The sequence below is a fragment of the Meles meles genome, chromosome 9 (assembly GCF_922984935.1).
Source record: "Meles meles chromosome 9, mMelMel3.1 paternal haplotype, whole genome shotgun sequence".
Classification (NCBI taxonomy): Eukaryota; Metazoa; Chordata; class Mammalia; order Carnivora; family Mustelidae; genus Meles; species Meles meles.
The window spans coordinates 68,668,881-68,695,393 of record NC_060074.1 but is presented as its reverse complement, the minus strand read 5'-3'; the positions used below and the strand labels follow the sequence as shown (position 1 = coordinate 68,695,393).

Here is a 26,513-nt window from a genome sequence, read left to right as displayed (position 1 = left end):
GAGAATATTGGATGTCAGGTGTAATGGAGTGGAGAAAACTGTTATGCCGTTGATATCTTGTGGACTATGATGATGTTATCTGTGTATTTGTATATATTGTTCTCATCTATGCTTTTGCTTTTTTAGATATGTTTTTTAATACACATCGATTAGATACTTAAACTGTGCACATTTTTTGGAAGTATTTATATAAATAGAAATATTGAACAACCTTCACTTGAGTGCTGGAAAAATTTTGTTTTATTTTTTTAATTTTTAGAGATGCCTCCACTTTGGGGGAGAGGACTTACATTGAGATTTTGGTTATCCATTTCAGAATATGCAAGCTCAGGAGAGGGTTCTAGAGTTTTTAAAAGAGTGAATAAAACCATTAGTTGTTTCCTCTTTGTTGTTCTTCCAATAAAACTTCTAATGCATGCTGCGGATAATTACTTACTGGTTTGTGTATCTGTTACTGCCTGGTGTCATGAGCCTTGTAGAGGCTGCTGCATGCTTGGTGTTTGCTAGGTACATTGCAAACTTGCCTTGGTCTCTCTGCCAGCCACCTGTGTACTGGATATTCTGCTCAGTAGCATTAGGTTGAGGTAACCTACATAACCAGTATATACTACCTTGTGTTGTCAGTAGCTGTCATGCATTCGTCCCACATTTAAAAAATCAAAGCCTATTGCTTTAACAAAGATGTAATCCTTCTAAAAAAAACGAAACCCAAACTCCTATTGACTAATAAATGAATATAAGATACGTTATAGAGTGTAAGTTTTCTACTGAAATCTCACCAACAGTGTGTTCCAAACTGCTTGCCTAGGAATGGGAACTCTCCAAAGTAAATTTTTTCAAGGGCCTATCTTCATCTCCTTACTGTAAAACCCTCAAAAAGCAGGGATTCCTTTTGATTTTATACTGTGTTTCATTGTCATTAGATACAAGAAATAAATATGTGTTCCATTTGTGCCTCTTTTTCTATGAAGGGAACAGATTGGGTTTGGTTTAGGCATTACCACGGCTGTTACTAAAGTTTCAGGAGGTGGAAATCTAGATATGAAAGATATACCTTCTCTCACTGGAAACAAAGCTGTAGACTTGGAATAATATGAAAATCTAATGGTAACAAATACCTACTTTAATCTGGTAAGAATTAGAGCTGCACTTGGATGTTCGATTAAATCAGGCAGAATTTTGAGATTTCTTTCAGATATTGCAGAGATGGTAATATTAATACTCAAGGCTACTAGAGTAGCTTAGAATTAGAGGCAAAAAAAAAAAAAAGGATATGCCATTTGGTGATAGACTCTTGAAGCATCTAGTTTCTATAGTAATAGATGCTCTTTAAGTATAAACTTATCCTTCCTGAGATATGGACCTTCACATGTATTTGGCAGGAAGACTACTCTACTGACTGATTGTATGGTAGCCCCTTCTGGAGGTAGGTAAAGTGTTAATAGAAATACTTTCTTGCTTGGAAAAACAGAGGAAGTCGCCTAGGAAACTAATGCCCTACCTGGAAGTAGAGCCTAGCAGTGTGGGACTGAGTCTACATGCTATATTGGTTGGGACTTTCTCTGCTAAGTTCCTGTTGTTGAACTTTTTGTTGTTGTTTGTTTTCCTTTGTTTTCTTTTTTGGTCTCTTAGTTGTTCCTCTTCTTTCTCCCCAAGTTTTCCTTCACTGAAAAAACTCTTTACTTCCACAAGTCTCACCATTGTTTTTGTTCAGTTCTACACAAAGAATTCATTGTTTTGGTGGGAGTCCTTCTAAAAGCCTCTCTGACTTCACTTGAAGAACTGTGCAGGTGAAACTCAGCTATTGAGGACTTTTTTCCCCCCGACAATAAAAATGTTTGGTCTCCAGCCTATTAAGTTGGAAGCAGTGGCTCCTGCTGGGCTGGAATCCTTGGAATCAGGATGTCGTTGGGCTGATGGTAGGTGGGCTGTGTCACAGGGCTGATGGCTTGTATACCTACAGGAGGAGTTCTCTGGCCACACCGTTGGTACAGCAGCTCCTTCCAGGCTCATTCATGGAACAGGCATGGTGGCAGTCTTGGAGAAGAGTGCCAGCCCCGGTCAGAGGTAATTTTGTACTGCAGAAAGGTGAACAAGACCAGTAGGAAGCCCCATAAGGACCAGGGGAGGGATGAGGGTGGATGAGACGGGGAGACACGGTATGGGCTGCTGGGAAAATTAAAATCTCTATTAAGACATATTTACATGATATATATGCTTCAATGTGTGTTTCCTCTAGTCCTATCATCATAAGTGACTGATACAGCTAAACTGACTAATGTTATACGTCTGTGAACCTTTTTACTTAATCACAGTTGTCACCATTACCTGCCCTCCTTTCCTTTGAGCAAAGAGAACATAATGACAGGTGACTTTTGTGTCTGGCCCCAATTCCATTTTCAGAGGAATTATAAACCATCTCTTTCATAAGCCCATGCTCTGCAGGAAGTGAAAAAGTGGTCTCTTGTTTTCTATATGTCAGAAAACGAATGGATTCCTATATCCCATAGCAAAACCAGGCTAGTATAAAACACTAGATCATGATCTTGCTGCCTAAGATGTGACTGTCATAGCTCTTTCATCCAGGCCGGAGCTATGGCCACTGAAATAGCACTCCAAGGAGTGCTGCTTAGAGCCAAAGACCCTTGTTTGCCACTGGAAAGACGGGATTCTCTCTGGGGGGAAACTTTCTGTGCAGTTTCAGTTAGTTGCCCTGGGAATATTTGAGATTACTGGGGTTCTCTTTCATGTCACGCAGAACTTGATAAAACTGGGTAAAATAAGAACATCATCTCTTTGAGCTATTGCCTCACACAAGTAGAAACTCTCCAGTTCTGGAGCTTTTGTATAACTTTTTTTTTTTTTTTTTTGGATAAGTGCATCCTGGTAAAGTGGTGATTATGAATTGGACCTTAAAACAATAGTTGTACTAATTATTTTTGTAAGCTTCCTGAATTAGCCTTAGGCAGCTGGTAGTGAAAATAATAACAGAAGGGAAGTGGGACACATCAAGAGGTGCCAAAGTAGGTTGGAAATTTTGTTATTCCTGGTAACTATAGTTATAGCCTGTGACATAGTTAAAATGATTAAAAGTGTCGGGTGGGTGTGGTTAATAAAATACAGCACATATTAGTGGTCAAAATAAAACCACATACAAAGTGTGAGAAGTAGGAAACATTGAAACAAGTACTCATGGAAAAAAATATTTGGGGAGATTACTATGAGTAATTTAAGCTACCATTTTAATTGTTTCAAAGATATTCCAACAGCTTATTTAGAGGTTGTTAGGAAGTTTACAAAACAGGACTTTAGTTAAAGTTTTTATTATGGAACTTTTTTGAGTGTAAGTCAGACATTGTAACTTTGGTTCGTAAGTATCCATTTTGTGATTGTAGAAAACAGTTTCATAATTAAGTAAATTTTCGTAGTTTGAAAGCTTTTGAATCTTTGATTGTATTTGATTAGTTTCACACTAATAGTCTAATATTTTCTGATCATATAAAGGGAATTCAGTTTTATTCCACTATCATATAAAACTTCTCTAGGTAGTAGTATGTGCATTTCTTATCAACTCTTATAGTTGAGTTTTAGGACTTGTGACCTTTAAAATAAAGGTTGTCATAAAGTAAGTTATTCCCTTTCATACACTTAATATTTAAAATAAATATATATATATTAAGTTATTCTCTTTTTTAAAAGATTTTATTTATTTATTTGAGAGAGAATGAAAGAGCATGAGAGGGAAGAGGTTCAGAGGGAGAAGGGTCCCTGCTGAGCAGGGAGCCAGATAGATGCAGGACTCAGTCCTGGGACTCCAGGATCAGGACCTGAGCCGAAGGCAGTCGCTCAACCAACTGAGCCACCCAGGCGCCCATAACTTAAGTTATTCTATTCTGCTTTCCATTAATTTTTTCATGTTTCCTCAGATCTTAAATATAAGAAATATATATAATATATATATATAAATATAAGAAATCAATGTGATTAATTTGGGAATAGAGCAGCTGGTTAATTAAAGATCATAAAAAATCTCTGATCTCCCATATTTAGCTCTAAATATTTTTTGTAACCCTTATTATTTTAACTATCTTACAAATTTTAGCATATTTTACAACTATTGAAATTCCGTGTAGGTTTAAGGGTGAACTTTTGTATTGATTAAAAGCCAGGATCCCATGAATTGCTACTGAGTTAATTTTTTTTTTGTTTTTAGAAACAAAAACCCATATATTTAATTTGGGTTTTATGGATGGTGAAAATAATTTAACATGGTTTGTAAACGCTGACACAGTGTTGCTAATTAGGCAAGAAATCAATGTTACATTCCATCTGAAAGGAAAGATGAGAATCCCATCTCCCCAGTGACATCCAATGCCTTCTTCCAACTTACTGATAGCTGTGACCTATTCAGAGCTGTTACATTGAGTCCAGACTGGGAGGATTTCCAGTTCCGGATTCTTCCACCTTCTTATTCTCCCAATAGCAATGCTTTTATCAAGGAAAAAAAGGTATATAAAACTAAAGGGAATCCATTAAACCATTTACAATGTGAGATTGGTATCTTATTCAAAGAATTTGCAGAAATTCGAGAAAAGAGCATAGTTGGAGATTATAAAACATTAAACTTCCACTAATTAGTAAAATTGATAGCTATGGATGGTAAAACACTTCCACTAATACAATTGGCATAAACTTGAAAATAATTTTTGTTCTTAAGACATCAGTAAAACAGGCTTCCTGCTTTCTTAACTTTGCTAATGATTCTTTTTAACTTTTTTTTTTTTTTTTTTGGCATGAGCTTCTGAATTAGGCTATCCAGTCTATGCTTGTTAAAGTACCAGTCATTCGTGAATTGACGTTTATTGTAAGTGTAGTACTGTGTAAGAAAGTGAGTGACTGACGTTGTTAGTGCATGAAGACAATCTGTCAGAGGGTTTTGGTTGTATGTTACACAGCTTGACTGGTTCCTATCTAAAAGTTAGTGTACTGTGTTTAGTCCTTCTTTATTTAAAAGTGAATCACTAATTTCACTTATCTTAAAATATTTTTAATAGTTGGGACTAATAATCATGCTTTTTATGGGGATTTTGAAGCTTTGTGTCAAGACCATATTTTTGACAATATCAGAAGCTTTTAATAAGGTGCTTGCTGCTGAGCTAATGATATGCTTTTGGTAGTATTTCTTATACCTATCTTCAATAGACATTCAGGCTAGTGTGAATGTAATAATCAAGCCTCAATCAAACCATACTTAGTATGACAAATATTGCATTATACTGTAATTTAGGTATTCATGCTTCTGATAAAGGGCTTAATTCGACTCCTTGAGGAATCGGGAAAACACTATTGATTTTTTACTGGAATGCAAAGTAGCAGCCATTTGTAGTGCAAGATATAAATCACTTCCTAATTAAAATAAAATCAGGAGAAATTAAGAATCTCATGGCCTTATATGTAATGGTACACAATCTTAAGTGTAAAATTATATTTTGTATCAATTGTGTTCCTGTGCATGGGTTTCTGGGCACAAAAAATTTTGCAAAAAATTTTGCAGCTAATCTTAATAGAAGCAGATAATATTGACTTGAAATTTCTCTTAATTTCTTTCTGTAGGAACATTGCAGTGGACTAAACTACTTACTCCAGATATAATTTATTTATTTTTGTTTTCCCTTTTAAGAAAATGTCAAAGAAATATTTGGACAAACTATTATTCATCATCATATCCCTTTTAACTGGGACTGTGAATTTATTCGACTGCATTTTGGGCATAATCGGAAGAAGCATCTTAACTACACAGAATTCACACAGTTTCTCCAGGTGAGCTTAGTTTTCATAACTGGTATAAATACATGTCATTTCTCCTCCACTTCCTTTCTTTTTAGTTTTAAGTTTATTACCAAAAATAGCAATTCCTTGTGGCATTACACGCCCATTTTTCATTTCCCACTCCCAGCGGCAACTTTTTAAAACTCCTATAATTGTTTCTTTCAGTGATTACTTCCATAGCTTTAAATAATAAACCCACATTGGCACTTCTACTTTTTTTTTAAATCTTTTTTTAATTGAAGTATAGTTCACACACAATGTTAAATTAGTTTCAGGTGAACAACATGGTGATTGCCTATTCTGTGCTCACCACAAGTGTACCTACTGTCTGTCCCCATACAATGCTGCTATAGTACCGCGCATTATATTCCCTATGCAGTGCCTTTCATCTCTGACTTATTCGTGCCATAAATGGAAACCCGTACACCCCTCTTTCCTTCACCCATTTTGCCCATCCCCCACATGCTTCCCTTCTGGCAACCACTAGTTCTCTGTATTTATGGGTCTGTTTCTGCTTTGTTCATTTGTTTTATTTTTTAGATTCCACATATAAGTAAAATCATATGGTATTTGTCTTTGTCTGACTTATTTCAGTTAGCATAACACCCTCTAGGTCTGTCACTACTGCTGTAAATGGCAGGATCTCATTTTTTTAAATGGCTAAGTAATATTCCATTGTATGTATATACCACATCTTCCTTATTCATGTATCAAGGGATACCTGGGTTGCTTCCAGGTATCTTGGCTATTGTAAATAAATTTGCAATAAACATAGGGGTTCACATATCTTTTCAAATCAGTATTTTCATTTTCTTTGGGTAAATACGAAGTAGTGGAATTATTGGATTGTATGGTGCTTCTGTCTTTAATTATTGCCAGAAGCCTCCATTCAGTCTTTGTACAGTGGCTGCACCAACTTGTTCCCACCAACAGAGCCTGAGGGTTCCCTTTCTCCACATCCTCAACAATACTTGTGATTTCTTATGTTTCTAATACTAGCCATTCTAATAGATGTGAGGTAATATCTCATTGTGTGTGTGTGTGTGTATGTGTGTGTTTTAAAGATTTATTTATTTATTTTAGAGAGAGAGCGTGGTGGGATAGGGGGGCAGAGGGAGAAAGTGAGAATGTCTTAAGCCAACTCTGAGCTGAGCAGAGCCCAACACAGGGCTCAATCCCTTGACCCTGAGATCACAACCTGAACTGAGACCAAGAGTTGGATGCTTAATGGACTGTGCTGGCCATCTAGATGTTGTCTTGGGAAAATGTCTGTTCATCTCCTTTGCCTGTTTTTCTGTAAATATTTTCTCCCATTAACTACACTGTCTTTTTCTTTTACTGAATAAATAATATATAATATTATTTCTTATTTATTATTATTATATATATTATATAATATTATTATATAATCATATATTATTATATAATATTATTATATAATTATATATTATTATATAATATAATATATTATTATTTATTATTTATATATTTATTTATATGTTTATTATAAATATATATTAAATATATTTATGTATTTATTATTTATCTATTATTTATATAATAATAAATAAAAAGCAAAAGCTTTTTATTTTGGTGTAGTCCCAGCAGTTTACTTTTGATTTTGTTTCCCTTGCCTCAAGAGACATATTTAGAGAAATGTTGTTAAGGCCAATGTCAATGAGATTCCTGCCTGTTTTCTCCTAGGGGTTTCATGGTCTCAGGTCTTATATTTAGGTCTTTAATCCATGTTAAGTTTATTTTTGTGTGGGGTGTAAGAAAGTGGTCCAGTGTCATTCTTTTGCATAGTTTTGTCCAGTTTCCTAGCACCATTTATAGAAGAGACTGTCTTTTCCTCATTATATATTCTTTCCTGTTTTGTTGTACATTAATTGACCATATAATTGTGGGTTCATTTCTATGCTCTCTGTTCTGTTCCATTGATCTATGTGTATTTTTGTGCCAGTACCACACTGTTTTGATTACTAGAGCTTTGTAGTCTATCTTGACATCTGGGACTGTCGTACCTCCAGCTTTATTATTCTTTCTCAAGATTGCATGGCTATATGGGGTCTTCTGTGGTTTTGTACTCTACTTTAAAAATGTTGACTTTTAGGTATTTTTCAATGAATTTGAACTGTGGAAGATTAGGACCTGGTTCTTTCACCCCTTTCTCTCTCTAGCCCACAGACTTGGATACTTTTTGTCTCTATCACCCATATAATTATGTTATGATTCTGCTTAGATCAATAATCATATTTTAATTATGATAATTTTATAAATACTATGCATGACTAAAATGATTACTTTTCTTAGGATTTCTAGTTCTTCTTATTTGTTTAGTTTTCTATGTATTAATGCTAATTCATTCTTAAATTTTGCCTCAGTTATTAACATCTCATTTTAATATATTTACAACATTAGGTATTCATTCTATCAATTTTGTCTTCTTGGAGCTCTCTAGGAGCTTTTCTTTTTTCAAAAATCCAGATAAAATTCACTTAACGTAAAGTTAACCATGTAAAAGTGCATGATTTGGTAGCATTGAGTACAATCCACAGTGTGGTGCAACTACCACCTTTGTCTTATACCCAAACCTTTCATTACCAGAAAAACCCCTCTGTACTCATTAAGCAGTCACTCCTCATTCCTGTTTCTCCTCAGCTCCTGGCAGCCACCAAACTACCTTCGTCTCTGTGGCTTTACTTCCTCTGCATAGTGCCTATGCAGTAGCCCCCCCCAACATTATGTACAGTTTTGCTTTTTGCAGTTTCAGTGTACCTGCGGTCAGCCGCGGTCCAGAAGCAGATAATCCCCCTTCTGATGTATCCTCAGAAGTTCAGTAGTAGCCTAATGCTACGTCACAATGCTCACACCATTCACCTAACTTCATCTTATCACTTAGGCATTTTATCACCTCAAGTTATCACAAGAAAGGTGAGTACAGTACCATAAAATATTTGAAGAGGACAAGAGAGAAAGAGACCACATTCACATAACTTTTATTGCAATGTAGTGTTATAATTATTCTATTTTATTATTATTTTAGTGATTACTGTTAATCTCTTACTATGTCCAATTTAGGAATCAAACTTCATCGTATGTATGTATGTATGGGAAAAAAACTATATATAGGGTTTGGTTCTATGTGCAGTGTCAGGCATCCATTTAGGGGTCTTGGATAAAGACCCATGGATAAAGGAGGACCGCTGCTGGTGGAATTATACAATACTACTTTTTATGTCTGGCCTTTTCTCACTTCGCATAATGTTTTCGAGGATTATCCATGTTGTAGCATGTATTACTACTTTACTCCTTTTTACAGCTGAATAATATTCCATTGTATACATATACAATATTTTGTCTATCCATTCATTAGTTGACGGACACTTGGGTTGTTCTTGCCTCACCTTTTGGCACTTGTGAACATTGGAGTACATGTATTTGTTTGAATACCTGTTTCCAGATCTTTTGAGTACATCCCAAGATATGAAATTGCTGTCATGTAATTTTATCTTTAACTTTTTGAAGAATTGCCAGACTGTTTTTCCACAGCCCCTGCACCATTTTCTTGGAACTTTCTGACCTGCTTCATGGTTGCAGGCTGGAGTTTGTACTTTTTGCGTAGCTGTCAGTCTGTCAGTCTGTCATCTACCTTCACCGTGGGAAATCCATTTGTTTTTCTTTTATGTTGACTCTCCTGTTTTTGTATTCCATCTCTTCCTTTATAAGGTTTACTTCCTCTTTTTGGTGGAATGCTTCCTGCAAGGGCTTCTTGAGGAAAGTAAAATAATTTTTTTGTGAGGCTTTCCATATCTGAAAAACTCTGCACTGTTTACACTTAGTATGATTGGGTATAGAATTCTTTTTTTTTTTTTTTTTAAGATTTTATTTAGTTGTTAGAGAAGGATTGAAAGAAGGGCAGGAAGGAGAACCACTCCCCACTGAACAGGGAGCCAATGTGGGGCTCGATCCCAGGACCCTGGGATCATGACCTTAGCCTTAATCAGATGCTTAACTGACTGAGCCACCCAGGTGCCTGACTCGGTATAGAATTCTACTAGGAATTATTTTCCTCCTAATTTTGAAAACATTTCTCTTTTATTTTCTTCCTGTTCTGCCACTGAAAAATCCAGTGCCATTCTCATTCTTGATTCTGTTTTGAAACATTTATTCACTCTGGAAGGTTTTTTTTTTTTCCCTTTTCTTCAGTATGTTGAAATTTCATGATGATATTCCTTGTTGCAGGGCATTAAGTGGGCTCTTTGAATTAGAAAACTTTTGTCCCTCAATTCTTGAAAATATTTTTTTTTAAAGATTTAATTTATTTATTTGACAGAGAGAGAGAGAGAGATCACAAGTGGGCAGAGAGGCATGCAGAGAGAGTGGGGAAGCAGGCTCCCTGCTAAGCAGAGAGCCCGATGCGGGGCTTGATCCTAGGACCCAGAGATCATGACCTGAGCCGAAGGCAGAGGCTTAACCCACTGAGCCACCCCAGCGCCCCTTGAAAATATTCTCATTACTTTTCTTATTAATTTTCTTTCTTTCATTTAATATGGTAAGCATATTAAAGTATGATTTAGTTTTTTCTTCTACTTTTTCTCTTCTACTTTAAGTTGTGATTTTGTTACGTTTCAAATTTTCAGTTAAAAAGAACTGACTATACCTTTTTAAAAAATAGCATACTCTTTTTTCATAGATGTGCTATACTTCTCCCTTCTCCAAAGATATTGAAGCCAGGTGTTTTTTTCCTTCCCCTGCGAAGTGTCTGTTTTCTCCAAGTTTCTTTTTCTTTGTTTGTGTTTCTTTGTTTGGCTTTACTCATGTCTGATTGTCATTGGACTTCTGCTCATATTTTAAGAGTAAGGCTTATTGAGTTCATGGTACTACTTATTAACTCTTGACCTTATTGTAAAGTTCTCTGGCTGGGCTGTTCTTTTGAGGTCCCTCTAATGTCTGTATGTTCAGGTGTTTTCTTTTGCATCCCACCTGGAATATTCAATCTGGCTTTTGACATTCTGGTTGCTGAATAAGAGAGGAGGACTGGAGGTCTCAACATTCAGTATGGAGATGGACTTTCATTGACTTATCTCTTTTCAACTGCACCTGCTCTTCCCTAGTCTGAAGGCCCTCTGTTACATTCTCAAGGCAGTGAACCTCTAGTCTTCTCCCAGGCTTGGGAAAGGGCAGAATCCTGCCTACAGTGAAACAATGCCAGTGACTAACTGCATTTTAAACAGACTTCCATCTAAACCTCCTATCTGTAGTTCCATTTCACTGTTACTTCTGCAGGTACTAGTCTAGCCAATTCCTGAGTGTTTTGGGGGGTCTTGGATTTGGGGGGTCTTGGATTTGGGGGGTCTTAGTCATTGAATTGCTTTTTGGCGCTTTCCATGTCCAGTTTTCTTGAGTCTGCTTATCTGTCACTTGCCTTTCTGCTCTCTAATCTTAAAAATGTAGTTGCTATCTTCTTTTCTGTTCTCTTTGTCCTTGAGTGTCTGTTTTTAGTTCCTTTACTGTGTGATTTTAGCAAAGAGTGGAGTTTTAGAAGACACCAGAGTTACATTACTAGTCATTCTCATTCATTGCCACAGTTTGTGAAGCTCAGCTGTTTTCACCTCATAGTTAGATGAAATACATTTTAACATGAGCATAACTTCCTTTTTTTACCCTTTCCTTCAGTTCCCCTATCCACACTTGAAATCTGAAAGCAGACTTGTTTTATCTTTTATTTATTAGAATATCTTTATCTTTTAAGATTAAGGTGTCTTTTTAGAGTATCTTTAGGTATTATATCTTTTATAAGCCTAGGGTATTATTTTGCTTTACACGCATGATCACATTTTGAACACTATATCCTTTAGGTGTGGTTGTTTGTAGAACCCAGTGCTTGTTCTAACACTTGCACATTTAGTGCCTACCGACTGACTCTGTAAAGTGTGCAAACTGGAAGAGTTGAAAATATTATTTATTTGAGACATGATTATTTAAAAAAGGAAATGATAGGGGCACCTGGGTGGCTCAGTGGGTTAAACCTCTGCCTTCAGCTCAGGTCATGGTCCCAGGGTCCTGGGATCAAGCCCTGCATTGGGCTCTCTGCTCAGCGGGAAGCCTGCTTCCTCCTCTCTCTCTCTGCCTACCTCTCCAACTACTTGAGATCTCTGTCTGTCAAATAAATAAAATAAAAAAATTAAAAAAAAAAAAAGGAAATGATCCCTGAAACTAAAACTACACTATATGAATTTGAATTTAAATAAAATCTTGAAAGAAAATAAATAAAATTAAGAAGGAAAGGTTCTGGGGCACCTGGATGGCTCAGTGGGTTGAGCCTCTGCCTTTGGCTCGGGTCATGATCCCAGGGTACTGGGATCGAGCCCCGCATCGGGCTCTTCACTCAGCGGGGAGCCTGTTTCCTCCTCTCTCTCTGCCTGCCTCTCTGCCTACTTGAGATCTCTGTCTGTCAAATAAATAAATAAAATCTTAAAAAAAAAAAAAAGAAGGAAAAGTTCTTCCAACTAGTGTTTTTTAAGATTTCTCTAAAGATGGTTTGTTCTTGTCATTGGTTCCCTCACATTTATTAAGGAATATCTAATTCTACACTGATATATTACTTATACTACATAAACTGGAGAGCTTTACATAGGAACCTTCTTTTTTCCCCCTTTGTTTTGCTTCTCATTTGAAGTCCTTAATGTTAATTTTTTAACCTTTTTATTTTGAAAGACTTTAAGTATATTTAAAAATAGAACAGTATAATGAATTTCCATGTACTTATTTTGTCTGTAGTCTCCACTGTGCTTCCTCCTGGACCATTTGGAAGCCAATCTGATACCCTCTACAGTTTCATCTGTGATACAGTTTCATCTGTGATACTTTCCCTATGTATTTTTAAAAGATACTTAGGAGTCCTCCATTTGTTAACCTAATAGAAAACAGAAAATCTATCCTTCCAGCATTACTCTTGCAATGAGGATTCTGCTTTGTCTTTAATATAAAGGTCCACATTTTTTCCAGTACCGAGTGTCATTAATAAGGCTTCATTGTGTCCATGGTTGCCACTGGATATTTCTGAGAGACTAAGACATATAGATGGAGAAGACAAACACTTGACAAAAACATAAAGAAGGAGGAAAAAAGGAGAAGTGAGGAAGGCAAAACATATATAAGAGATGGAGTGGACCTGTGTCTATTTCTGATGCCGCTTAGGAATATTCTTTCTGTGGGGGATACTTCCAACAATATCTTAAGGTTGAAATAAAGACCTAAAATTCCTGTTTCATTTGAGAGATATGGTTGGAGGTGATAGGAAGGAATGGAGCGAGTAGGAGGAATGAAGAAAGTAGAAGAGGACAGAATTCACAAATACGTGGCGATTATACAACACATTCCTGAATAATTGATAATCATAGAATAAATCAAAAGGAAAATCAAAAGTGTCATGAGACAAATGAAAATGAAAACACGACATACCAAAATGTATGAGAAGTAGCAAAAGCAATTCTAAGAGGGAAGTTTATAGTAATAAACACTGACATTGAGAAAAAAAAATAATCTCCCTTTACATTTCAAGGAGCTAGAAGAAGAATAAACTAAGGCCAAGGTTGGCAGAAGGAAGAAAATAACAAAAGTTAAAGCAGAAATAAAAGAAGTATAATAACTAGAGACACAATAGAAAAGATCAATAAAACTGAGAACTGTGTTTTTTTAAGATAAACAAAATCGACAGATGTTTAGATTGAGGAAAAAAAGACTTAGAAAAAAAAAGACATAAATGATAAGAGAAATACCAAAGATCATAAGAAACTACTTTGAATATTTCTATGCCAACAAACGAGATAACCTAGAAGAAATGGATAAATTCCTAAAAACATATATCCTACCAATTCTGAGTCATGAAGAAATAAAAAATCTAAACAGACCAATTACCAGCAAGGAGGTCGAGTCAGTAATTAAAAACATCCCAAAAAGACAAATATAAGACCAGATGGCTTTCCTGGTGAATACTACCAAACATCTAAAGAAGAGGTAATATCAGTTTTCTCAGACTTCCAAAAAGTAGACAAGGAGGGTAAACTTCTTCCAAATTCACTTTACAAGACCAGTGTTAACCCTGATACCAAAGCCAGACAAGGACTCTGCAAGAAAAGAAAACTACAGGTCAGATAGTCAGATAGATAGTCAGATAGATGATGAAGATAGATACAGATAGCCTCAACAAAATATTAGTAAACTGAATTTTAAAGATTTAAAAAAATTATTTACTTGACAAAGAGGTAGAGCACAAGTAGACAGAGAGGCAGGCAGAGGGAGAAGGAGAAGCAGACTCTCTGCTGAGCAGGGAGCCTGGTGCGAGACTCGATCCCAGGACCCTGGGATCATGACCTGAGCCGAAGGCAGACACTTAATTGGGCCACCCAGGTGCCCAGTAAACTGAATTTAATAGTACATAAAAAGAAGCATACACCATGATAAAGTGGGACTTATTGCTGGAATGCTAGGAGAATTCATCATATGTAAATCATTACATGTGGTGTACCATATTAACAAGATAAAGAATAAAATCATATGATCATCTCAATAGATACAGATACACATTTGACAAAATTCAATATCCTTTCATGATAAAAATGCTTAGCGAATTAGCTGTAGATGGAACATACCTCAACATAGTAAAGCACATACATGACAAGCCCATAAGTCACATCATGCTCAACAGTGAGAAGCAGAGAGCTTTTAAGATCAGGAAAAAGACAAGGATGTCCACTCTTACAACTTTTATTTTAAAAAGTACTGGAAGCTTTAGCCAGAGCAATTAGTCTAGAAAAAGAAGTAAAAGACACCCAAATTAGAAGGGAAGAAATGAAATTGTCCCTTTTTGTAGATGCCATGATATATATAGAAACCCCTAAAATACACACACACACACACACACAGAGTTAGCACTGATAAATGACTTCAGGAAAGTTTCAGGGTACAAAATCAAGATACAAAACCAGTTGCATTTCTGTACATTAACAGTGAACTATTAAAAAGAGAAATTAAGAAAAACAATCCCATTTGTAGCACATCAAAAAGAATCAAATACTTAGGAATAAATTTAACCAAGAAACTGAAAAATCTGGTCACTGAAAACTGTAAGCCACTGATGAAAGAAGTTGAAGAAGACACAAATAAATGAAAAAATAATTGTGTTCATTTATTCAAAGAATTAGTATTGTTAAAATGTACATACTATCCAAAGTGATCTGTGGATTCAACATAGTCATTATCAAATTCCAATGGTACTTTTTTTTTTTTAAAGATTTATTTATTTGACAGAAATCACAAGAGAGGCAGGCAGAGAGAGAGGAAGGGAAGCAGGCTCTCCGCTGAGCAGAGAGCCCGATGTGGGACTCGATCCCAGGACCCCGAGATCATGACCTGAGCTGAAGGCAGCGGCTTAACCCACTGAGCCACCCAGGCGCCCCTCCAATGGTACTTTTTAACAGAACTAGAGAAACAGTCATAAAATTTGTATGGAACCACCAAAGACCCCAAAGAGCCAAAGCAATTTTGAGAAGAACAAAGCTGGAGACCTCACACTTTCTGAATTTAAACTATAGTATGAGGCTATAGTACTCAAAACAGTATGGTTTTGTCAAAAGACAGACACATAGATAAATGGAGCAAAATAGCCTTGAAATGAACCCATGCATATATGGTCAATTAATTTCTGACAAAAGAGTTAAGAATACACAATGGAGGAAGGGTAGTGTTTTTAATAAACAGTGTTGGAAAAACTGGATATCTGCATGCAAAAGAATGAAACTGAACTCCAATCTTATACCATACACCAAAAACAACTCAAAATAAATTAAAAACTTGAGCATAAGACCTGAAGCTTTAAACTCTTAGAAGAAAACATAGTAGGTAATTTCCTTGACTTCAGTCTTGGCAATGATTTTTAAAATTTGACACCAAAAGCAAAGGCAGCAAAAGCGAAAACAAACAAGTAGGATAACATCAACATGAAAAGCTGCGCAGTAAAGAAAATCAATCAACAAAATGAAGAGGCAACCATTGAAATGGGAGAAAATATTTGCAAACCCCATATCTGATAAGGGATTAATATCTAAAATATACAAGGAACTTATACAACTCAATTACATACATATATACATAAAAATAAAAATGGGCAAGGGACCTGAATTGTCATTTTCCCAAGGAAGACATACAAATGGCCAAGAGGTATAGGAGAAGTTTTCAGCCTCACTAATGATCAGAGATATGCAAATTAAAACCACAATGAACTGTTACTTCATATTTGATAAGCAGTCTATTATCAAAAGACCAGAGACGACAAATGCTGGCAAGGATGTGGAGAAAAGGGAACCCTTGTACATTGTTGATGGCAATGTAAACTGGTACAGCCACTATGGAAAACAGTTTGGAGGCTTATCAGGAAATTAAAAATAGAACCACCTTATGATCCAGCAATCCCACTTCTGGGTATGTATCCAAAGGGGGAAAAAGTCACTATTTCAAAGAGGTAGTTGTACTCCCATGTTTATTGTAACATTATCACAATAGCCAAGGTATGGAAGCAACCTAAGTGTCCATTGGCGGATAAATGGATAAAGAAAATGTGTGTGTGTGCGCACATACACACACAGACACACACACTAGAATGGTATTCACTTGAAAAAAAGAAGGAAGTCCTGTCCTTTGCAATAACTTAGATGAACTTGGGGGACATTACACTATGTGAAATAAGCCAGACAGAGAAAGCCATGTTACAAGATAACACTTCTATGTAGAATCTTAAAAAAAAAAAAAAAGTTGAACACATAGCAACACAAAGTAGAATAGTGGTTGCCAGGGGCTCATTGAGGAGTGGGGTGGTGAGAGAAAACAGGAGAAACTGGAAAAAAGGTTACAGACTTTAAAATTATAACATGAGGAAGATCTGAGGATGTACACTGTATTATGGTGACTATGAATAATACTGTGTTGTATAATTGAAATTTTTTAAATAGACTTTATTTTAGAGAGGTGGGGGAGGGGCAGACTCCACCCTGTGAGTGGAGCCCAACACGGGCTCAATCTCAGGACCCTACGATCACAATCTAAACTGAAATCAAGAGTTGGACACTTAACCAACTGCATCACCTAGGCACCCCAGTATAATTGAAATTTTCTAAGAGAGTAGAACCTGAATGGTCTCATAAAAAAGATAACTATGTGAGGTAATGGATGTGTTACTTAACATGGTGAGACTCCTTTCACAGTGTATGCATATATCAGATCATGTTTCACACTTTAAATTATGATTTTGTTAATTTTATCTCAATAGATATTTTAACATTTTTTTAAAAAGTAGAAGAGGGAGAAAAGAAAACTTTGTCAAATCATGCTGGTTGTTAATTTTGTACTTATCAGTTGAGTTTTAGTTCTCCAATCCTGTTGCTCTTTTCAAGGAACTCCAAACATTTAGATGTTTGACAATAGGTGTTACAGTGTTTAGATGTTTTCCTCAGTGTTATTATCTAATTTTTTTAAGTTATGACTATTGAAAGATTTAGTAGTTTTCATATACTTGTCTCTAGCCTGCCAACCTGTTAAGAAAAAATATTTTAGAAACTTGTTTTGTTGCTGGGATGTCTGGGTGGCCCAGTTGGTTAAGTGTCTGCCTTCAGCTCAGGTCATGATCCCAGAGTCCTGGGATCAAGTCCCACATCAGACTCCTTGCTAGGCAGGGAGTCTGCTTCTCCCTCTGCCTGCCGCTCCCCCACTTTTACGCTCTCTCCCTCACACAAATAATTAAATAAAATATTTTTTAAAACAATGAAAAAACCTGTTCTGTTGGAGAGAGAGATAATGAGCAAATGTATTGCTTCTTTTAGAGGAGGAGCAAGCACTCTCTTATATGTGAATTTGGTTTTTATGGTCAAACCACGCATTCCTCAGTTATCATTTGAGCACCCACATATAGAAAAGATGTCCTTAGGGGCGCCTGGGTGGATCAGTCGGTTGAGTGTCTGCCTTAGACTCAGGTCATGATCCCAGGGTCCTGAGATGGAGCCCCCACATCAGGCTCTCTGCTTACTGGGGAATCTTCTTTTGCCTCTTACTCTCCTTCTGTGTGCACATGCTCTCTTTCTCTCAAACAAATAAAATCTTAAAAAGAAAGATGTCCCTTTAAAGAAAATTAGAGAAGTAAGTTGTTTTTTTTTTTAAAGATTTTATTTATTCATTTGACAGACAGAGATCACAAGTAGGCAGAGAGGCAGGCAGACAGAGAGGAGGAAACAGGCTCCCCGCAGAGCAGAGAGCCTGATGCAGGGCTCGATCCCAGGACCCTGGGATCATGACCTGAGCCGAAGGCAGAGGCTTTAACCCACTGAGCCACCCAGGCGCCCCGAGAAGTAAGTTTTATATAATAAATATTATAGCCTGTCATCTAGAGCATATTGAACATAGCCTACTTCTTGCTTGATTTAATATTCATTTAATTGTAGTTGTCCAAATGTATATTAATTATTCCAAAGGTAACCTTGTCCATAATAATTTGTAAATGGTGTTAAAGCTTAATTCCTGTGCATGGAAATGGGAACTATTTTCATATTTACTTACAGTGCTATGGAGTCCAGTGTGTATAATATTAAAGCCAAGATACGGATTTTTTAAAAAGATTTTATTTATTTATTTGACAGAGAAAGAGATCACAAGTAGGCAGAGAGGTAGGCAGAGAGCCTGATTCGGGGCTAGAGCCCGATTCGGGGCTAGAGCCCGACTCGGGGCTTGAGCCCGACTCGGGGCTTGAGCCCAGGACCCTGAGATCATGACCTGAGCCCAAGGCAGAGGCTTTAACCCACTGAGTCACCCAGGCGCCCCAAGACATGAATGTTGAAAAGAAATTTAAACATCTTTTAATGTTTAATGGTGTCCTTCCTCTTCAGAACTTGCAATTAGGATGTGCTTTGACCAATCAAATGTCCTATTTCCAACTTTTCTCTCTAGGAGCTACAACTGGAACATGCAAGACAAGCCTTTGCGCTGAAAGACAAAAGCAAAAGTGGCATGATTTCCGGTTTGGATTTCAGTGACATCATGGTTACCATTCGGTCTCACATGCTTACTCCCTTCGTGGAGGAGAACTTAGTTTCAGTAAGTAGAAAACAAGTGCTTCATTTTCTGTTTCTTTAAATATTTTGAACCGTTGGGTCCCGGCTTGCCTCCTTGGACTCATCGGAGTCTCAACTATTCTAACTTTATGTTTGGTTACAGAAGGTAAACAGGTGTGTTAGAGGGAGGTGGGGGTGATGGTGAATTTCCCGGATCATAGCCTTCTCAGAGCCACCATCTTGCTTTCATATATTTCCAAATTGTTTGTTTCCATTTATAGCGTCCAACCAAAGAAAACAAGGAGTTTGTAGACAAGGGTGTGTAATTACTTTTTCCAGTGGCAGTACCTCTCCCAGACACTACTGCCTTCACTTTGGCCTCTTTCCATCCCACCAGGCTCCCAAAGCCTTGCTATAAAGATGGCTCCTTCCTCTGTTGCCTGCAGGGTGCTGTTTGCTAGAGGAATCATCACGCCTCTACACTGTTTTAATAACCATGGCCGAGGCAGAAGGTATGGAGGAAATACGTGGGCATCAGCCTCTGTGGCTCCCTCCTCTCTCTGCCCCTTCACCTGTGCATTCAGTCTGCATGGACCAGATGGTTTTTTGTTTGTTTGTTTGTTTTTCTGTTTTTGTTCGGTCAAACTGCTAATCTCAATAAAGTAATCATCTGGACCAATAGCAAACTGATGTCATTCACTTCCTCACAGAGAGTGGTGAAACCTTCCTCACTTACCAGTTTTCTTGTTCATGCACTGTACTTACATATAAGTTTTTGATTGCTGCTTGTTTTAAATGGAGGGAAGCCAGTGAGTACTTTTGTTGTTTCAGCTGAAGATCATTATCCCTGATTTAGACCAGGGTAGAAAGATCAACTTCTGTTCTTTCTCTTCAGTGAATTTGAACATGGAGCATGTCACCTTGTCCTACACATTTCACCTCCATGACACCCATCTCCCACTCCCTGAACCCTCACCTCATACCCCAGCCAAAAAATGAGAGAAGGAAGGAAAGAAAGGGAGAGAGGGAGGCAAGTGGTGGTTGTGGTGGGGGGCTATCCTAGGGAAGGACTCACTCAGTGCCTTGGAGTGAGGGGACCCATTTAATCTTTTCCAGTTGGGTCACATTGACCTATTATAGCTTCAGCTTACCAAATGGCATTTCAATTCCTAAAGGAATGTAATAAATAATTTGAGTTCTGCTTCTGGGTCACTGGCATCCAAATTCAGGCTAACACACATATCATCTATATTTGGGTTAAGGCATGTGTGTGAGGGATGGGTGCCTATCATTACCTACACTGTTCTCAGTAGACCTTTATGATTAAGGTCACGCTGGTATTTCCGTAAGTATTTCTTTGAGTTTTTAATAGAGAATGTTTTTAATCATATGGGTTCCTCTGACTCCTGGCTTAGAAATTGGGCTTTATAAACTATGAAAAATATTCTCTTTGAGTTTATGTCCAATTGGTAGGCAGAGGGAGAACTTTCCTCCTTACCCTGGAGAAGTAATGAAGGCCACATTGCCCCCCATTGCTCCTCAGGCATGAGCCTCTTCTGCACCGTTCCACTGAAGATCTAATTTCTGGTGAATAAATCCTCCTTAGATTTTCTCTACATTTTTTGGAGTTTATGGTAGTTGTACCTTTCATGATGTAGAGCCCCGCACAGACTGTTAAATATCTTAATTATAATAGTCGCCTTTAAAAAAAAAAGAAAAAGATTAGGAGGGCTGATATAGTGAAATAGTCTTAAAATATAAAGTTAGCACTGGTTTTGTGTATCTGTATAGGAATAAAAGAAAGTTTAAAAAAATACTCTTTATGTTGTACATTGATGTTTGAATTATGCTGGACCAGCAAGAGTTCCATAGTTGAGGATCTTGAAAATCCTGTTTAAATAACCATTGTTTTTGATCTGTGATAATTGTATTTGTTGTTTCTGACCTTATAGGTAGATGAACCGTGAAGTCCAACTTCCAGATGTTGCTTTCTTCCTTAAAACCTAATAGACATAGACCTCCCTGAGGGCGTGAAATGCACTGAGTGTTTCAGTATGATACTTTCTTTGTATTTATGGACTGGTTGTTAATCACTTTAATAATGAAGACTCCTTTGGATCTTCTTTGGGAGAAGTGTTGTGTCCTTAAATGGGTTTTTTTGTTTTCATTTGTTTTTTACACTTTTTGTGTTGTCATTTCCTAGGCAGCTGGGGGAAGTATCTCACATCAGGTCAGCTTCTCCTACTTCAATGCATTTAACTCCTTACTGAACAACATGGAGCTTGTTCGTAAGATTTACAGCACTCTAGCCGGCACAAGGAAAGATGTTGAAGTCACAAAAGGTAAGACTTTAAAAATATGTATTGATCTGTGTCTGCATTTTCACTTTTCTTTATCTAGCGTGTGAGGTTGGTCTAAGTTTACCCCTCTGAAGCCAGATCTAGAAAGTATGTTGCTATGATTATATGCTTCACTTGGGCCCTAGTGATTTCCAAAACCCAGGTGGAATTAATGGGATGCTGGGGTCAGGAATGGAAAAGTGCTTTGACAGTTTTGAAAAGAACCTTGGCCCAATCTGTCAAACTGGTCAGTGCCAGTGCGGCGGCAGCTTGTTTGTTCTAGGAAAGAGTTGCCCTAGAAAGTTGGGCAAGCCTGTTCTTTTTGCTATATTTTAGTAGGGTGTTTAGGTGATTAGAGAATAGCCAATTCTTTTATCTTGTAACCCTGGAGACCAAAGCAGAGAAACAACATAAGAGAGAGGATTCTAAAGAGATCTCTTCATCTTTGAAGTTAATTTGTCTGGTTTTGCTGATCATGATGTTAATATTTTATCTTTTGCCAGCTTTCAGAACTTCATAGTTGAACTTAGGTATTTAAATTCAGTTTTATATTTTTAAAATAATACTAAGATGCCTTTAGCTTTCAGATCGTAGTTGGTTAAAGTACAAGCATATTGAGAATCTTTTCAGATTTTAAAATACTTTCTTTTTCTTCTAGAGGAATTTGCACAGAGTGCCATACGCTATGGACAGGTCACTCCACTAGAAATTGATATCCTCTACCAACTTGCAGACTTATATAATGCTTCAGGGTAACTATTTCAATAATTCTTTGTGATATTTATTATAGGACAGTTTCTTTAACCTGTAAAGCAAGGGTATGCTTTCAGTTCATTTTAACAATAGTTAATGCAGTCCACAAATTCAAAGAAAGAGGTGGGCATATATGAGAAATGGGAGGAGGGAGAGACAGAGGAAGATAGATCTTTAGTTCGGGGAGATGGACAGAGAGAAGGGGAGAAAGGAAAGGGAAAAGGAAAAGAGGACGGGGGACAGGAAAGAAGAGATGGAGAGAGGTGAAAGAAGAGAGCAGGGTTAGCTTAAGGGGCTTGAGAGAGGGAAGTGGGGGAGGGAAGAAAAATAAGAGTAGAAGAGAATGAGAAGTAAGAGAGGGATGGGAAAAAATGATTTCATCTGGACTTGATTACATGTAAGAGATTTGTGAAAATTTGCCCAAGTTTATCAAATAAACTGAAGTACATGTTCAGGAGTCTTAAAATGTTTTTGGTTTATTGTAAATGGTCATTTTACTGAATAGTATATATCATTTTTTGTTAGAGGGTATCATTTTTGTTAAATAGGCCTGTGACATTATCACCATGCTTATCATCTCGGACAAGCTCAGATGTTTTATGCTTCCATTTTATAGACTAAAAAAAAAAAAACAAAACAAAAACAAAGCACATTGAGAGTTTTTAATTTGCAAAGTTCTTTTGCAAATAAAAGAAAAAACTTTTAACTCTGGCAGGATTTGTCGGGTGGGGGACTTATGCTCTATTAAGTAATAAGATTTTTTTTAGACACCTTTAGTAATTAAGTGTAGGAATATCTGAAAAATGGGTTTTAGTGGTAGAGCTGAGGACTAGTAGAAGCTGAGTATACCTGGGTGATTTATTGCCTTCTTGCTACATAATGAATTGTTAGGCTGGATATGATACAGAACGGACCACCCCATCTCCGGTGATTGACGTGAAACGTCAGGCCGTATCTCATTCATCTAGAATTCACATTTTTAGCAAAGGTACTGAGCCTCCTTCAGGATATAAACAGTTTCAAAAAAGTGCTTTTCAAAACAATCTAAAGTGACCTACCTCGTTCATGGAGCATACTTATTTTTAAGTAAATTTTTGGAAAAGAGTAGTTCATGGTTCAAAACTTGGAGCTCAAAAGAGGGTACCATAAAAAGTCTTTTACCTTTGTGCCTTTCATTAAGGGCCACCAGTATTTATCAGTTTTGTGTTTATCCTTCTCAAGGTACTTTGTACCTGTGCATTAAATATGTATGCCAAAGGAATATATTTAGTTATGTACGAGCTGTCAATGTCTATACTTTGCTTCTGGTAATATAGTTCTTTTTTTTTTTATCATGTATCATTGGAGCCTGATTAAATTTGTGTACTCCACATTATTTTTCTGGGGTCTTTTGCTTTTTGTTGTGGGAACATGGGCCTGGAGATTTTTTTCTCTACTAAAAAATGATCTGGGTAAATAGAGAAAAACTACTTTTAAAGCATAGTTTTTTCCTTCACTCCTTTGTTTTTGTTTCTGAAGAAATATGATCTTGGCATGAGGAGTTTGTTGGTGTCTAACAATTTTCCTTTTCCATATTTTTGCCTGAAGGCGCTTGACTTTGGCAGATATTGAGAGAATAGCCCCGTTGGCTGAGGGGGCCTTACCTTACAACCTGGCAGAACTTCAGAGACAGGTAGGAGGCATCTCGTAATTCCCCCCAGAATGCTGAAATCATGTACACGATGGCCTAGAGCCTGTGAATGCTATGAAAATTAAAAACTACTTTCTAGAAAAAGATCTGACTTAGCTCAAAGATTACCTTTGTAGAACTTTTACACCCACCCTCATGAAGTATTTTTATGGGGAACTAAATTTATGGGTTTTTTTTCTTTTAGCTATTAAGATAAGGAAAATAAGAGTGCAGACATACATGGGCTGGACTTCCTTCTTCCTAGAACTACTAGTCTTTTCCTTTCATTTGTATAGTGACATTTAGCTATCAGTGTTAAGTTCACTTTGAATCATTAGACTGATATTTGTAGGGCTTTTAAAATATAAAACATTCTTCTAATGAAGTAAACCTTTCACTGAGATTGTGCTTTATAGATTACACTAACGCAGGAAAACTATGTAATTAATGAACCAGAAAGAAAACCTTGACTATTATTACATTTTTGATAAAATGTAAGCATTTTTTCTTAAAGGATGATTTAAAACAATAGCTCTGAGTCCCATAAAGTTAATACAGTCCCATTTCTGATTTCAAAAGTACTATCAAAGGGGCACCTGGGTAGCTCAGTTGGTTAAGCATCTGCCTTCAGCTCCAGTCATGATCCCAGGGTCCAGGATCGAGCCCTGCATTGGGCTCTTTGCTCAATGGAGAGCCTGCTTCTTCTTTTCCCTCTGCCTGCCTCTTTGCCTGCTTGTGCTCTCTAGCTCTCTATCAAATGAATAAATAAAATATTTAAAAAAAAATCTATCTTAGTGGGAAAATAAACCCCATGATACTACATGGAAGAGTAGACCAGAACAGTAGTTTTATTTTTTTTAAGTCTTGTTTTAAACTGAAACCCTTGGGGCGCCTGGGTGGCTCAGTGGGTTAAGCCGCTGCCTTCGGCTCAGGTCATGATTTCAGGATCCTGGGATCGAGTCCCGCATCGGGCTCTCTGCTCGGCAGGGAGCCTGCTTCCCTCTCACTCTCTCTGCCTGCTTGTGATCTCTGTCCAATAAATAAATAAAATCTTTAAAAAAAAAAAATAAACTGAAACCCTTAACTTCTGTAGTGTTCAGAGGCAGTCTCAGTTGTAGTGATGGTCACATGGCTTTATGTTAGGGGTGAGGGTTAGGAGGGCTACTCCCTGTCCTTCTGCTATCTCCCTGCCTTAATAGATGAGGCCTGTGTCCCTCGTAATTCCTTAGGAGACTGTGGTGCCCTAGGAGACATTGAAAGGGTGTGGGGAGATGGGGAAGAAGACTGGAAACAGAGAGAAAAAACTAAATGGGCATGCCACAGAAAGAGCCCAAGTTTGCTTTTTCTTTAATGCTGCCACACAGGTGAATAGCCACGTGTGCTAGTGAAAGATCGGGCATGTAAGTCGGGCTCACTTTGGGAAATTTGGTAGGAAATTTTGCTTCTACTTGAGGTCCATGGAATGAGGATTCTCCCTCTGAAGCTAATTAGAATTTCTACTTCTACTTTACATAATAAGAACTTTTTAGTTAGATATGTAGATTAAAAATGGAAAATACTACTTTTTATGTTAATACTTTTTTTGCTTGGAATGGAATAAAGCTTCCTGAAGATTAAAGTATACCTGTAACCCATTACAGTATTAAAGAAGTTTAGGGGTGCCTGGGTGGCTCAGTGGTTTAAGCCGCTGCCTTCGGCTCAGGTCATGATCTCAGGGTCCTGGGATCAAGTCCCGCATCGGGCTCTCTGCTCGGCAGGGAGCCTGCTTCCCTCTCACTCTCTCTGCCTGCCTCTCTGCCTACTTGTGATCTCTCTCTGTCAAATAAATAAATAAAATCTTTAAAAAAAAAAAAAAGTTTAGCTTCTTTTTTTTTTTTTTTTAATTTATTTATTTGAGAGAGAGAGAGAGAGATCACAAGTAGGCAGAAAGGCAGGCAGAGAGAGAGGGGGAAGCAGGCTCCCTGCCGTGCAGAGAGCCCGATGTGAGTCTCGATCCCAGGACCCCGAGATCATGACCTGGGCCGAAGGCAGAAGCTTAACCCACCGACCCACCCAGGTGCCCCAAGAAGTTTAGCTTCTTCAATACCAAAAAATTCTTATCTGTTGCCATCAAAGTTTATTTCCACCAAATGTTCTCAAATCCTTTAAAAAATATTCCAGTTCATTGATTTATTCCAGTTCATTGATTTATAAAATTTAATGAATTTATTAAATAATTGAGACATTGAAATATTTAAAGAGCTTAGTGAATTGAATTTTGCATTTTGTGTAGTATACATTTATAAAAATTTGGTCTTGATGTTTAAAAAATTGCATTTCAAAGGGAGGTATTTTTCAGTGTTAATAGGTCTATTAATATAGCTTACAAAATAACTGATTATATTTCCTGTGCCATACTTTTTATCTCTGTGATATATTTATTTTATAACTGGAAGTTTGTACCTCTTAATCCCCTTTATCTAATTTGCCCATCCCCCACCCACTTTCCCTCTGGCAACCATTATTTACAACAGCTAAGATATGGAAGTAACCCAAGCGACCATCAGTAGATGAACGGATAAGAAAAATGTGTTACATATGCCTGCGCGCATGTACACACACACACACACACACACACACCACATAGGAATATAATTCAGTCATAAAAAAGAATGAGATCTTGCCATTTGTGACATCATGGATGGACCTAGAGGGTATTATGCTAAGTGAATGAAGTCAGAGAAAGACAAATAGCATTTCATTTCACTTAAATGTGGTATCCAAAAAACAAAACAAAAAACTCACAGACGCTTAAATCTCATTTTATAAGGGCGAGAATATTGA

At 37.1% G+C, this 26,513-nt stretch overlaps 1 protein-coding gene across 3 annotated transcripts in view; it reads left to right on the top strand.

The window, feature by feature from the left end:
- The window catches only part of SLC25A12 (solute carrier family 25 member 12), a 199,791-nt gene that overhangs the window by 129,474 nt on the left and 43,804 nt on the right, over positions 1-26,513 (top strand). For 2 of the 3 annotated variants that reach the window (XM_046018996.1, XM_046018994.1), the window contains exons 5-9: positions 5,681-5,820; positions 18,826-18,972; positions 21,133-21,271; positions 21,927-22,020; positions 23,609-23,693. In XM_046018996.1, the coding sequence (XP_045874952.1) occupies positions 5,681-5,820; positions 18,826-18,972; positions 21,133-21,271; positions 21,927-22,020; positions 23,609-23,693 (605 nt within the window). Of the gene's footprint in view, positions 1-1,963; positions 2,068-5,680; positions 5,821-18,825; positions 18,973-21,132; positions 21,272-21,926; positions 22,021-23,608; positions 23,694-26,513 lie in introns of all 3 variants that reach the window. The other variant, XM_046018995.1, reaches the window with a different exon arrangement.